Source organism: Ranitomeya variabilis, chromosome 2 (genome assembly GCF_051348905.1).
Source record: "Ranitomeya variabilis isolate aRanVar5 chromosome 2, aRanVar5.hap1, whole genome shotgun sequence".
NCBI lineage: Eukaryota > Metazoa > Chordata > Amphibia > Anura > Dendrobatidae > Ranitomeya > Ranitomeya variabilis.
Window position 1 is genome coordinate 127,629,755 of NC_135233.1, and position 16,037 is coordinate 127,645,791.

The 16,037-nt window shown below is 43.2% G+C and overlaps 1 protein-coding gene across 2 annotated transcripts in view; it reads left to right on the top strand.

Annotated features, from left to right (window-relative positions):
- HEATR5B (HEAT repeat containing 5B) overlaps positions 1-16,037 on the top strand; it is an 81,683-nt gene that overhangs the window by 9,840 nt on the left and 55,806 nt on the right. For both annotated transcript variants that reach the window (XM_077282997.1, XM_077282999.1), the window contains exons 2-12: positions 265-416; positions 3,490-3,701; positions 8,005-8,113; positions 8,734-8,877; positions 9,983-10,154; positions 11,325-11,482; positions 13,102-13,351; positions 13,512-13,667; positions 13,753-14,003; positions 14,643-14,754; positions 15,415-15,567. In XM_077282997.1, coding sequence (XP_077139112.1) covers positions 291-416; positions 3,490-3,701; positions 8,005-8,113; positions 8,734-8,877; positions 9,983-10,154; positions 11,325-11,482; positions 13,102-13,351; positions 13,512-13,667; positions 13,753-14,003; positions 14,643-14,754; positions 15,415-15,567 — 1,843 coding nt within the window. In that variant the 5' untranslated portion in view covers positions 265-290. The remainder of the gene's footprint in view (positions 1-264; positions 417-3,489; positions 3,702-8,004; positions 8,114-8,733; positions 8,878-9,982; positions 10,155-11,324; positions 11,483-13,101; positions 13,352-13,511; positions 13,668-13,752; positions 14,004-14,642; positions 14,755-15,414; positions 15,568-16,037) is intronic.

Genomic DNA, 16,037 nt, shown 5'->3' on the forward strand with positions numbered 1-16,037 from the left:
GATGGCCATTATTCCGCACATGTGGAGCACGGATGGCCATTATTCCGCACATGTGGAGCACGGATGGCCATTATTCCGCACATGTGGAGCACGGATGGCCATTATTCCGCACATGTGGAGCACGGATGGCCATTATTCCGCACATGTGGAGCACGGATGGCCATTATTCTGCACGTGTGGAGCATGGATGGCCATTATTCTGCACATGTGGAGCAAGGATCTCATGAGGGTCTTACTAATTCTCTTAGTAATTTCTCCTTCCAGTTGTCAGCACCTATTAATCGACAGACATGGAGCTCGCCCACAGTTTGCTACTGAAAGAAGATGCTCTGGCTCAGGTTACAGAGGCTAAGAAACCAGTCTTTATCTTTGAATGGCTGCGCTTCTTGGACAAAGTGCTCATCGCGGCAAACAAGGTAAAAGTACAATCAGCACATGGTCACATTTATGTATGTCACAGAGTGTGTTTGTGCTGGGGATGATCTGAAAAACCATCAATGTACTGGAAAGTAAAAGAAGTTTTACCAATTTATGTTGGAACGGCCTCCTTCTATGTAGAGAAATCCCTCCATCACTCTCGCGGGTTGCTGGCTCGGTAACAGCTTTTTCCAGTAATCATTGGATTGAATAGAAGGGAACAGGACCACTGCAGTAATTAATGGGGTGTTCCCATATTATGCATCGATAATATGCTGCTTAGATATGAGTGGTGTGGGACTAAGCTCTGGGACCCCACTGATCCTCAGCACCCCGGCTACCTGCTGTGTAGAGAACTGCAGTGTAGCCCCATACAATGAATGGCTTAGGATCGGTGGGGATACCCCTTTATCTTTGCTGTCATACAGCTTTTTTTTTCAACCACAGAATGCCCCATCATTTTATCCCCAGTAACTGTCTAGGGCTGATGGCACAGGATCCTGTCGTTATGTGAAACTTTCCTTTTCACTATTATTTTAAAGGGCTGGTTCACTGCTGAGATATTAATGGCCTTTTCTTAGATCATTATTATCAGACTAGATTGTGGCCCGATTCTAACGCATCGGGTATTCTAGAATATGTATGTAGTTTATTTATGAAGTTTTCAGAATAATGCAATTTATACACAGGATTCGGGCGGCCGGGTATATTGCTCAGCCACGTATATTGCACAGCCACGTAGTATATAGCACAGCCCACGTGGTATATAACACAGCCTCGTATATTGCACAGCCACGTAGTATATAGCACAGCCCACGTGGTATATAACACCGCCACGTAGTATATAGCACAGCCCTCGTGGTATATAACACAGCCGCGTAGTATATAGCACAGCCATGTAGTATATAGCACAGCCACGTAGTACATTGCACATCCACGTAGTTTATAGCACAGCCCACGTAGTATATAGCACAGCCCACGTAGTATATAGCACAGCCCACGTAGTATATAACACAGCCCACGTAGTATATAACACAGCCCACGTAGTATATAACACAGCCCACGTAGTATATTGCCCAGCCACGTAATATATTGCACAGCCCACCTAGTATATAGCACAGAGACGTAGTATATTGCCCAGCCACGTAATATATTGCACAGCCACGTAGTATATTGCCCAGCCAGACTGCATAGGCAGCATCAATAGTACAAAGTTGGTCATACAGGGTTAATAGCAGCGTTAACCGACTGCGTTACGCCACGGCATAACGCGGTGTAACGCAGCCATTAACCCTGTGTGAGCGCTGACTGGAGGGGGCACTGACGGAGAGTAGGAAGGTGCGAATTCGCGGCCGGACTGTGCCCGTCGCTGATTGGTCGTGGCCATTTTACCGCGACCAATCAGCGACTTGGATTTCCATGACAGACAGAGGCCGCGACCAATGAATATCCGTGACAGACAGACAGAAGGACAGACAGAAAGACGGAAGTGACTCTTAGACAATTATATAGTAGATCGATAGATTGGTCCGACACCCCTCACCCCCACTGATCAGCTGTTTGCAGAGCCAGAGGCAGTTTTGGGTATTGCCAATCAAATACTACTAGAGGTCACAAAGCAGTGAACGGAGCCATGTGGTTCCATTATGGTGCGCTGTATACATCGGGCTGAGACTGCAAGAGCTGATCAATATGGAAATGTGGAAATGGTGACAACCCCTTTACACTGCTTTGCAGACAATCTCATTTTTTTATTTATTTTGCTTTTGTTTGCTCTAACTTGTATGGATGATATTGTGCTTGTGTGCTGAGTGACCTCTGCGGTGCGATGGGCTGAGATGTCACCTACCAGTCTATTACAGGTGCTTCTCGCAAAATTAGGATGATATCAAAAAGTTAATTTATTTCAGTTCTTCAATACAAAAAGTGAAACTCATATAGAGTCATTACAAACAGAGTGATCTATTTCAAGCAGTCCACTCCTTGTGAATCTCCCCCAAATGTTTGAATGGCCTTTTCTTAACAATCCTTTCAGAGCTGCGGTTATCCCGGTTGCTTGTGTACCTTTTTCTACCACACTTTTTCCTTCCACTCAACTCCCCATTAATATGCTTGGATACAGCACTCTGTGAACAGCTAGCTTCCTTAGCAATGACCTTTTGTGGCTTGCCCCCCTTGTGGAGTGTGTCAATGACTACCTTCTGGACATCTGTCAGGTCAGCAGTCTTCCCCATGATTGTGGAGCCTACTGAAACAGACCAAGGGGCCATTTTAAAAGCTTAGGAAGCCTTTGCAGGTGTTATTTGTTAATCATTCTAAGTTACTAAGATAACAACTTTTGGGTTTTCGTTGGCTGTAAGCCATAATCATCAACATTAACAGAAATAAACACTTGAAATAGATCACTCTGTTTGTAATGACTCTATATAATATGAGTTTCACTTTTTGTATTGAAAAACTGAAATAAATTAACTTTTTGATGATATTCTAATTTTATAAGAACTTGTATATTTACGTCATAGGGTTCAGTGCATCGGAGCTGCAGTAAAGTCATCATGGTGGTGGAGCCTGTTTGGCCCGAGATGTTACTGGGGGGAACACAAGACAGGAGCATCAGGGGAATCCATGCCCCCGTCAGGACATAATAGTGGCATGAGAGGTTAATAGACGGGTGGTCTTGCGCTAGAGAGAAATGTTGGAGCCTATGTATTACATTGCACACTAAATGTATTAGGTTACTTTCCTCTACAAGTAGACCTTTCATGCTACACTCCTGTAGTCACTGTCTTATCCCCTTTAAATATGGTTTTCCTGTATATTAAAAATAATTGAAAAAAATACATAAAAATATTGTAAAAATTAGATTTACCTATGATGAACATCAATGGGATAAAGTTGAAAGTAACTAAACATTCATACCAAAAGACTGTTTGATGGCAGGATTGGTGGCCTATTGAAAACACAGAATGTTGACACTTGTATAAGTGTATTGGGTCTATAGCAGAAGTGCTGTATGGATCGGTCCTGTAATTACACACAATGTATTCTATACAATGGCTATTTTTCTTGCAGACCGACATCAAGGAAAACCAGAAAAAACTTGTGGAGCAGCTGACTGGGCTCATAAGTAGTTCCCCAGGGCCACCTACACGCAAACTACTGGCCAAGAATCTCGCCACCCTCTACAGCATCGGAGACACCTACACCGTGTTCCAAACACTTGACAAGTGCAATGAAATGATAAAGAGCAAGGATGACACGGCTGCCTATCTGCCAACCAAACTGTAAGCCTCCCTACATTGGACGCGCCTATAGCAATCCGTAGAAATCCAGTGTTGTGCAACACGGCACAAATGTACATCCAGTGTATGGTGGTTTATTGGGGGTTTCCTTCCTTTTTTCCTTTTTTGGTTTGTGTCTGATATTGTGGCCCAGGTCTATGGATGTGAATGAGGCTGCAGTACCACATACAACCTGTGGACAGGTGTGGCATTAGTTTCCAAAGAAAGAGGACATGTTTTTTAATCCCGTCCCATCTTTTTTTAATGTTTTTTTGGGGAGATTCTAAGAAAGTGGTCTATAAACCGAAAAAACAACAACTCTTGCTCAGTTGTTAAATGTCCCACCAGTCTTGCTGGCCAACATTACAGCTGACCCTGCAGCCGCTCACTGTCCTCAATAGTAATGATTTCATGTTCAGCATGTGGCCACGTTGGTCATGTAATTGATGCACATGGCATCATCGCTGCTAAGTTGTCAGGGGCCACCAGAGTGGCAGTGATCGAGCAGCATGGGAGTTAATAAGTGTGTATAGTGTAAGATTGTAGTAGCATCGTACGCAGTGAAGAGGCAGTGACCCACAAAGTTCAAACACAAAAGTCTCTTTTAATGTGTTTCTTCACAGCATTAAAGTCCAGTTCACATAAATGCATATAACTTCAGTGTATATTATCATTATTCAGTTCACACCAGTTCATAGCAATACAAATCATATGGCTTTAGATTGCGGTCCCTAAACAGGCCAGACTTTGCTTGTCCAGTTTCCCTGGGCGACCGCACGCCATATTACAGTCTCCGTACACACAGCTTCATATGTTGCAGACACTACACACACCAGCCCCCTTCGACTAGTTCTGGTGGGTGTCCTGCATTACTGTATCACAGTCTCTTACAGTCTCTTTACTCACACAGCAGTACACAGTCCAGGATATCCTCCGGATAGCAGCTGGGCACCATATCCACCTGTTTGCAATCGTTACACATTCTAGTCCTCTTTCGGGCACAGGACTGTCCACATCCGACTCCTTCGGGCACAAGACATCCACCTCCAGGCACAGGACTGTCCACATTCGACTCCTTCGGGCACAGGACATCCACCTCCGGGCACAGGACATCTACCTCCAGGCACAGGACTGTCCACATCTGACTCCTTCGGGCACAGGACATCCACCTCCGTGCACATGACTGTCCACATCTATCTCTTTCGGGCACAGGACATCCACCTCCGGGCACAGGATTGTCCACATCGGACTCCTTCTGGCACAGGACATCCACCTCGAGGCACAGGACTGTCCACATCCGACTCCCTCGGGCACAGGACATCCACCTCCAGGCACAGGACTGTCCACATCCGACTCCTTCGGGCACAGGACATCCTCCTCCGGGCACAGGACTGTCCACATCTGACTCCTTCTGGCACAGGACATCCACCTCCAGGCACAGGACTGTCCACATCCGACTTCTTCGGGAACAGGACATCCACCTCCGTACACATGACTGTCCACATCAGTCTCTTTCGGGCACATGACATCCTCCTCCGGGCACAGGAGTGTCCACATCCGACTCCTTCGGGCACAGGACATCCACCTCTGGGCACATGACTGTCCACATCCATCCCTTTCGGGCACAGGACATCCACCTCCGGGCACAGGACTTGTCCACATCCGAGACCAGTACCATGGATGACATGCATCGCTGTATACGCTGCGGGTGCCAGGCTATTCAGCTGCCCTGGGTGCTGGCTCCGCTGGTCTGTGCCTCCATGCACTCAGCCAGCGCTCTGCAGGACTCTGCTCTGCACACCAGCACACACCAGACTGACACTGACGTGCACCTCGCACACCTGACACACCCATATCTCTTACTGCACGGCTTTTAAACACACACACAAACCTGTGGCAGTCAGCCACATGGAAAACCCGGACTGGAAATCCGTGACTCTCATGCATACCTATGGACTTCATCCGTCTGCATGCACAACCTGGGGAGAACACACAGCGACCCCTACTTGTGACACAAGTCACTGCCTCACATTGCAATCACAGCTACACCTGCGACTGCCATGCACACCTATGGACTTCATCCGTCTGCATGCACATTCTGGGGAGCACACACAGCGCCCCTTAGCTGTAACAGAGGACACAGCCTCACAATAGTTATTGCTTAAAGGGAACCTGTTACCTAGAAGTATGCTATTTATATGCAGATATAAGGTTAATATGCAGGTAAATAGCGTTATAATGCTACCTGACCACCTTACTGAAAGGGTGGCTACCGGAAGAAAATTAACTTATTTCCTCCTGGGAGCCACCGGCTTTCAGTCATAACATTTTCTACTGCTAGACTACTTTCTTAAAGGGGTTGGTCCGAAATCCAAATTCCTTTTCATCCTAAATCCCTGTCTATTTAGTGCCATAATTTAAACTATTTTCTAATATACTTGAATAAAAAATTCCCTATCCTTCCCTAACTACACTATGTACCATAACTGATTTTTTTTTCCTACTTTCTTTTTCATAACACTTCGTTTGAGAATCTCAGTGAAAATGAAGCATCATCAGGGGTTAGAGGCTGTGGTCACTGCCACAGCCTCTGCCTCCTCCCTAAAAACAAAGTGTTATCAATGAGGATTGTTTCAGGGGCTGGGCTAGTCCCAGTGCGATGTGCACAATGACAGTGCGCCCTTGGTTCGGGGCTCAGATCAGCAGTAACAAGCCAGCAGCAGAGCGCATTGTCAGAATGCCTGGCTTGGAGAGACCAGTGCTGCCCTCGCAAGTGGTGGTCACTGCATTAGCCTCTTTCCCCTGATGATGCTTTGTTTGCGTATCCCAACCTGCACTAGGATTCTCAAATGAAGCGTCATCAAAAAGGAAGTAGGAAAATAAAAAGAAATCCCACCAAGGACAACATCTGCAAGGAGTTTGTATGTTTGCCCTGTGTTTGTGTGGGTTTCCTCCCACACTCCAAAGACATACTGATAGGGGATCTAGATTGTTGTACCCCAATGGGTACAGTGGCGATAATGTCTGTAAAGCACTGCAGAATAAGATGGCACTATATAAGCAAATCATAATAAATAAATAAGAGCCGTTAAATAGTGTAGTGATGGAAGGATAGGGAATTTTTAATTCAAGTATATTAGAAAATAGTTTAGATTATTGCATTAAATGAATAGGGTGAAAAGTAATTTTGGATGTCGGACCACCCCTTTAGCATCTCAGCCAACCCTTTTTAATCGTATTTCAAAGTCAGAGCTAATATTATGAGAGAGCTTGTTCTAAACTTTCTTTATTTAAATGGGGACAGTGTGTTTTTCAGTAGGAGGGACCGTGCAGTCATCAGTAGCTGATCACCCTGCATTCTCCTGCTGGGAGCTCTGTAACAAACCCCCATCACTGAAGGGGAACATTGGCATTACATGGTATCTATTGAGATCAGCTTTGTCATTCAGCAGCACAGAAAATTTCCATTTCAGAAAAGGGAAAGAAAACTTTAACAATGAAGAGTCTTTAACCCATTGAAGTCACAAAAATGATTCTAAATCAGCATGGACGTATTTGAGCTAAAGCCGTGGTGGTTCCGTATGTCTGCCTCCGGAGTTACTCAGTATTTAGAATATCAGCTATTTAGTATGAAAATCCAGAGGTATCATACAAATCGCTGACTTGGTAGTTATTTTTCCACTGCATTATCAACATAACAAAACCCAAAGAAATGGAAACGCAGAACAAATATTTATCCAAAAGATAAAAACATATTTAATTCAAATTTAAATAAAACAATTCCCAAAAAATCCATGAGAACATTAGAGGCAAAAAGAACACAGGGGTGAGGGAAGTATACAAAATATTGCAAAGGTGCAGAAGAAAAGTCACATATAAGTAGGTAGGCACCCACCCGAGCAGAGAATATAAATACATGTATTTAATAATCAGAAAAGTCACTGCATAGATGGAATCCATAAAGAAAATTATCCAGAAATTAAGAGATAAAATAGTCATAGCGAATAGAATAAGAATTCTCACCTACTCAGTGTAAACCCGACAAGCGTTTCGCAGATGCTTCATCTGGGGCATTATTCTTTATATCATTTTGTGGTATGTGTTTAAATTTTGGATAAATATTTGTTCTGCTTTTCCATTTTTTTTTTATTACTTTGCGTTAGTCATGGGTTAACAAGGCATGGCACTAATGGTAGCTGATGAGGAAAGTAAAATGATGATCCCTAGTATAGTTTGTTACAGTGTAGATGCAGTAATCCTTTCTACATCATGTATACTTTTTAGTAATGTTTTATGTCTACTGTAGGGCTGCAGTTGCTTGTGTGGGAGCCTTTTATGAAAAGATGGGAAGGATGTTGGGAAGCTCATTCCATGAAACTGTGAATAATCTCCTAAAATCTCTAAAAAGCGCAGAGGTAAGTGCTGTGCACCTGTTCAGCTGTTTAGTAATCTAATATCCTTAGTTATGAAGGCGTAAGCTCAGTACATTCCCGTGTGGGCCAATTCCTCATCATCCTTCTGTGGAGGTACCATTCTCAGTAGTGATGGATGATGCATGAGATTTCAGACGGCCGGAGGGATGACGGAACCCGGAAAATATGTCAGTCGGGGACAGGAGGGGAGTATCGAAGAAGATGGGGCAGGGTTGCCAATTGCATCCATGATTTTTTTGAGTTCTGGTTTTCCAAAGTCTTCCTAAAAAAATTGTTGGCTGTCTAAGTTGTCCAGGAAAAATAAATATACTTCTTCTTCAGCACAAAAAAACCATGACTGCAACCTTAGGGTGAGAACATATGGTGTGGCTTGCTGTGCTAATGAAACTCTATCTAGGAGCGGGGACCAAAGGCATCACAGTTTTGCTACAAAATTGTGCGTTCATTGGCCACCACAGGAGTTGGGCATAGCTACGGTTGTGTGTGGTCAGCCCCACAATGCGGTCTCGCCTTTACAATAAGCTAAAAAAAATGTGGCCTTCTACATGTTCAGAAACGGTTTTAAGAAATCGGTGTTTAACTCTTATTTTGGCAATTCACAGGGGCGAAGTGAAATCCTAATGAGCCTTCAAAAAGTTCTTAGTGGTCTTGGAGGGGCTGCAGCTTCCAGTCACAGAGACATTTACAAAAATACACGATCCCTTTTGACAGACAGATCCATGGCTGTTAGATGTGCAGTCGCCAAGGTAAGTCAGTGTGTATTCTTTTCTTGTATCGCCACGTACAGTCCTGGGTTCTCCTCTGTAGATATGTGAACATTGATCTCAGGAGGGCTCTCTGGTGACAGGGGCACTAAATAGAAACAAACCACATAGGCTTTAAATGGGTCTGGCTAAGCCACAAACACAGATAACAGGACTGGTCAGTTATTGGCATTTAGAGATGAGCAAATATGTTCTGAAAACGATTGTTGAATCCAAATTTGCCATATTGGTACCCTATTCGTACTGAATTTATGTGTGACGATTGTTTCCAAACGTATGCGCTCATCTCTACTCCCATTGACTCCAGTGGCGTTCAGCTATGTTCGGCAAATATTGCAAATACGGCGATCGTAATCCGAGCTGAAGATTGAATAATTTGCTCGTCTGTAATTGGCACTCTAAGGGTATGTGCACCTGATATATTTTTCAGATGGTCCGCTCTGAAACAGGCCTGAAAAAATACCCTAAAAATGATCAAAGTAATGAATACATACATTTTTATGTCAAAACAACTTGCGTCTCATATTTTCAGGCTTTTAATAGTTTTTTAACCACTTTAGGTTTCTAAAGATGCCAAACTGTTAAAAGAAGTGACATGTCCGTTCTTCTGGCATCTTCCGCTTGGAAGATGCCACAAACTATGAAGAGCCCCAAAAGACAGACAGAAGATGACTGTCTTTTATTCTACAGTTAAAAACAGCACGGGTTCCGCATAAAAACTCTGTAAATGACAATGACAGTTCAACTTAAAAATGTAGAAAAAGATAAGCATCATAGTGATTACCGGCTGTAGAGAAAAAATTCACTCTGAGGCCATGTTCAGTAATTGGTCAGTATTTTACCTCAGTATTTGAAAGCCAAAACCAGGAATAGAACAGTCAGAGGAAAGTATAATAGAAACACGTCACCACTTCTGTATTTATCACCCACTCCTGGTTTTGGCTTACAAATACTGAGGTAAAATACTGACCAAATACTGAACGTGTGACCATGGCCTTATTGCGACCTTCTGTCACATGTGGGTGTCATGTCTTACGTGGATTTTCACGAACTATGTGAAGTAATAACACATGGCATGTTTCTGCAGTGCTTGCTGGAGCTTCAGAGTGAGGCCGTGTTCATGTGGACAGCGGAGCTGGAGAATGTAGCCACATTGTGCTTCAAAGCACTAGAGGGCTCTAACTATGGGGTCCGGGTCGCAGTATCAAAACTCCTGGGAACAGTAATGGCTACTGCTCTAATGCCAAAGCAGGCAGCAGGTAGGTTTAGCAATAAGAATGTGATGCCACATCATTGTGACTGTTGTAAACTCCATTCTCTTTAGTAAGTCTTGTTTATCGGCTGCTGGAACATAAAGACGTGGATTATAAGGGGTCTTCCAGCCTGTTTAAAAATCTGACAGCAGGAAAGCCATAAGCTGTTTGCTCTTCGCTTCAGTGCTGCAGTCCCAACAGTCTCCGCTTTTGTAGCAGTGATGACGTTGTGATTACCAGCCTCCTGATCCTGCAGCCGATCAGTGGTTAGGTGACTGGCGGTAGTGATGCCATCTGGCGTAGACCATCAGAACGGCAGCACTGGACTGTGAACTGGATTCCTAGGGCAAATATATCTTCTTTTTTCTTTAAACCCAATGGCAGATTTATATAAAAGTCAGAAACCCACTTTACCAACCTTAAAACTTACAAATCCTTGTATGATATTTAATATATTAGCAGCATACATGATCCTGAACATTTTAATAAACTTGACAGTTACTTCTTTAGTACAGAGCCTCATTTTTCTGCCACCCCACAAAATCTTGGTTACCACTATGGCTCCACTTTGCGTAAGTAGTAAGGTGTTGTGTATAAGGGGGTACAATATGGAATGGAATAACCGTATCAAAGCGTGACACTAAAATATTCATGATTTTATCCTGCTGTTTTCTGGTATTTTGCATCTATTAGGGATGATAATAATTGCTGTCTAATCTACTAATAGATGAGAATGTAGCCTCTTTGGGATGATGGTATCCATACACAATTATCATTGAGGTTACCTTCTAATTTATTGCAACTATCCACACCATATTTATATATGTCTTTACATGTTATGTGCCCATTCTACTATTGTATTATCTGCAGGTATAACAGTTGTCTTTCTCCCTCGATTTTCTATTACCCTTTGATACTGTTCCTATTATTGGGTGTCTGTCCTCTCTTCTTCCTTTGTAAAACCACCCTCCACCATTGATTTGAACTTTAATAACGCACATTTTTTAGCAATTCTAGTTTGATTAGGATTGTAGATAACCATTTTTCAGCTTTCATGTAAGGTCTGTGTGATGACCCAGGCCTTCATCTGTGGTTTCGTGATAGGTTTCACCACTGAACACTCTGACATTTGAGTCCACCTTATATTTATTAACTGTTTTATTCTAATTATTAAAGTGATGCGTCAGAATGTGAAAAAAGCCACATTAGAGGAGGTACTGGAGCTGTTGGCAACCGGATTTCTGCGTGGAGGTTCTGGATTCCTTAAAAGTGGCGGAGAAATGCTGAAGGGTGGAGGATCTATTAGTAGAGAAGTCCGAGTTGGCGTTACACAGGTTAGTAAATGGCTTCCACGTGCATGGCTATTTCTTTGTTAGGATTCGGACTCATGTGGCAGATGTTTGAGCCTTTACACCAGGGATACACAACCTTTTTAGCTGAGATGGCCACATTGTCAAATTAACTTTTCCCAAAGGCCACAAAAAAAAACCTAAATGGATAATACCACGTGAGACACTTATGGCAATGTATCAAATGTACAAGCTGTAAATATCTGATAGATCTCGGTTCCTTTTGTGGAGTTCCAACTATCGGTAGAATTGGGGTCCTCTTCTGCCCCAGTCATTACTGCAGAGAGAAGGGTGGCCATGCATGCATGTCTCTCACCTTTAGGCTGTGTGCACATGTTCAGGATTTTTCGTGTTTTTTTCGCTATAAAAACGCTATAAAACCGCGAAAAAAACGCATACATTAAGCATCTTATTATTAGAATGCATTCTGCACATGTTGCGTTTTTTTCCGCGGCGGAATCGCATTCCGGGAAAAAACGCAACATGTTCATTCTTTGTGCGGAATCGCAGGGATTCCACACACATTGGAATGCATTGATCCGCTTAATTTCCGCACGGGGCTATGCTCACCATGCAGGAAGTAAGCGGATCATGTGCGGTTGGTACCCAGGGTGGAGGAGAGGAGACTCTCCTCTAGGCCCTGGGAACCATATACCTGTAAAAAAAAAAAAAAAATTAAAATAAAAAATTGTGATATTCTCACCTTCCTGCTTCCTCAGCAGCCTTCCTTCTCCTTGCGATGCTTCCATTCCCAGGGATGCTTTGCGGCAATGACCTGTGATGACGTAGCGGTCTCGAGAGACCGCTACGTTATCTGGGGTCATTGCCGCGAGGCATTACTGGGAACGGAAGCTTCCGGGAGCATCGCGAGGAGCGGGAAGGCTGCAGGGGACGCCGGAAGGTGAGCACATCACGATTTTTTATTTATTTTTTGTATTATTTTTACCATTTGATCTTTTTACAATTGATACTGCATAGGAAGCATCAATAGTAAAAAGTTGGTCACACTTGTCAAACACTATGTTTGACAAGTGTGACCAACCTGTCAATCAGTTTACCAAGCGATTCTACAGATCGCTTGGAAAACGCTAGCATTCTGCAAGCTAATTATGCTTGTAAAACGCTAGTGTTTAGCGGGAGAACGCATGCCAATTCCGCATGCGTTTTACCCGCAGCACAGTTGCAGAATTGCCGCGGAAATTTCCGCGGAAATTCCGGACATGTGCACATAGCCTTAAAGTTTTCACAGCCCCTAGAAGCTATGATGGAGACTGCCACTAACTCATATACTCATTTAATGGGAACTAAACACTCCTAATTTATAGCTGACCCAGAAATTGCTACAAAGTGCACCATTAATGCTTGCCCGTCACGACTTGAGAGCTGTGAAGAATCACGCACAGAAACATTATCATGGCAAGATTGTTGGGGGCCATACAGAATGGCAAAGCGGATGTGCGCATTCACATTTGGAAAACTTTTTAACTATTCGACTGTTATGTGATATCCACTTGATGAAAAGGAAGTGGACAGTAAAGAATATGAAAAGACTAAAATGAGAGAGTATTTGCTTCCTCTGCTGATATTCTCTCCTTTTGTCATAGGCATATGTGGTGTTTGTCACATCATTAGGAGGACAATGGCTGGAACGCAATTTTGCCACGTTTCTCTCCCATGTACTTGACCTTGTGTCACATCCTCGGGCTACACAGACACACGTGGAGGCTGTCTACTCCAGGAGATGCGTGTCCTTTATCCTAAGAGCCACAGTTGGCAGTTTGTTAGGAGAAAAAGCTCAAAATGCAGCAGCTAAAGAAATATGTCAGGCTATCGCCAAGCAAATGAAGTCTGTCGGTAAGAAATCTACAGTTATTTTTCTTTAATGCAGGCTTTCTCATATGGAGCAACCAGAAATGTGTCAACCCTTTCAGCACAGTGTTTCATCCAGTATATCTTATAAAACTTCACAGCAGACATAGAACATTCATTTTTTTTATATTTGCCTATTTTGCAGAGGCTGTTGTAAATGATGCCAACAATGAGAATAAAATTGGTACTGCGGATGTGTCTGCCAGTCAGCATGTAATGGTATGTGCTCTTCAGGAACTGGGAAGCCTTGTCCAAAGTCTGAACTCTACAGCATCTCCTCTGATACAGGAGCCGTCCATAGGTAACTGCTCAGCCCTGTGGCATGCATATGTACTTAATACCTTGCATACATAACCACTTTTGCTCCATCTCTGTTTTATATGTAGGGCTCCTGGATACTGTCACCTCAGTGCTGCTTCACCCCAGCATGGCGGCAAGGCTGGCAGCTGCATGGTGCTTGCGGTGTGTTGCAGTGGCACTACCCTACCAGCTCACTCCGCTCTTGGACAGATGTGCAGAGAGACTTAATAACCTTAAAAATTCACCTGAAGCCGTCAGTGGGTACAGCTTTGCTATGGCTGCTCTGCTTGGAGGGGTACATCAGTGCCCCTTGGGTATTCCTCACTCCAAAGGAAAGGTAAGAAAAAATTGCATCTTACTCTATTGTGCAGATAAAAGGATACTTAAATATGCTTTGTTCCCTATTTCAACAGTCTAGGTCCTAATTTCTTGTTAGGATAATTAATACTGTGATTTCAGTTAATTGATCCCTTGACTATGTTAGAAGTTTTCATATAATACTGTGAGATCAGTGGGGCATCTCTTCTCCCATTTGTGACCCTATTTGACAATAAACTCCCCAACCTTGAATAAACAAGCGTTTTTGATTGATATGATTGTGCCTGGTTATGACATGGTCTGGATTTGTTGTCCAGCCAACATTTTGTTTTGTACGACCAGCTTATTAATAAAGCCCTAAATAATGCTTACGATTTACGGACTGAATACACTGACTAGAAGCTCATTACAGTCTTTATGAAAGGAAAGAAAAATGCTTCCATCTCAAGTAATTCTGCTCTACCTGATCAAGTGGATTCATTGAATTGAGTGCAGGGGAAAAGAGATTGAAAATATATATATATATATATATATATATATATATATATATATATATATATATATATATATATATATATACAGTGTATATCAATACATTCCGATAGATGAGATTGAAGACCATCTTATATGAGGGCATTTTTTTCTCCTCCCTTTATAGATGGTGGTGAGTATAGCTGAGGACCTGCTCCGCACAGCATCCCAGAACAGCAGGCTTTCTCTCCAGCGCACACAGGCCGGCTGGTTGCTCCTTGGCGCGCTGATGACCTTGGGTAAGCACACTTCTATGCCATCAACACTTGTATGCCAACTAAAGTGACCCTCCACCCTGGGACTGAAAGGTGACCATACATCTCATGTATAGTTGCCCTACCTTGGTGCCATTTGCTTCCTGCTATTTCCTCTGCCCAGGTTGGCGCTTCATATCCCCTGCCTCCAAGGTGGCCACAGCAGTGGCAGTGGTCAGTGTAAACCACAATTTCAGTGTCTTTCTTATCTCGTATAACAGGACATGCAGGGGAAGTGTGCTTTAGACTTAGAACTGTGCCTAATGACGCTGCGGTGGCCATGCTGTAAGCAGGTGGAACAGAACGCCGATCTGAGCGGAGAAACAGCAGGAGGCAGATGGAGATGATCAGATAGTGTGGCTATACATGAGAAAGGTATGGTCACTTTCAGTGCCAGGATATTGGGTCACTTTAAGGGCACAGCCAGACAGCCTTATAAATTGGACGCGTCGCAACCAGTTCGAACATTGCTGTCCGATTTATATGGCTGCTGACTGTCCACTAATACTACATCAGAATTAAAAAATGACTAATAGTGTATGGTTTTTATTTATGTGAACAAATGTTTCCTTAATTTTTATCCAAAATGTATGCTTTATTATACTGGCTCTGCAGTTTGCAATAACAGAACACCTTATTCTCCAGGCCCCTCTGTTGTACGATACCATCTCCCTAAAATGCTTCTGCTATGGAGAAATGTCTTCCCTCGTTCCTTGAAAGAGTTGGAGGCTGAAAAAGCACGAGGAGACTCTTTTACGTGGCAGGTGACCCTTGAAGGCCGTGCTGGAGCACTTTGTGGTAAAAATCTCTTCTTAAATGGCTGATTTCTTTTTGACAACTAGGAAAAACAATTTCTGTGGAGCAATTAAATATTTCTTAGATTTCCCCAGTTCATATCTCAATATCCTCTGCTGCTTCATTTCTTCAGGTTCAGGCCAATGGGTGTGTTGGGAGTCATACCCACACCAGTGTGATATTAATGGCCTAATGGAATCATATACACTGCTCAAAAAGCAGGTATTACTGACTGAAATATTCCAGTTGCAAATCTTTATTTATTACATAGCGGAATACGTTGAGAACAATAAAATAGAAAAATGATCAATGTAAATCAAAATTAAAATCCCGTGAAGGTCTGTATTTGGAATGATACGCAAAATCAAAGTGGAAAATCAAGTTTCAGGCTGATCCAACGTCAGAGGAAATGGCTCAAGACAAGGAAATGATGCTCAGTAGTGTGTGTGGCCTCCATGTGCCTGTATGACCAC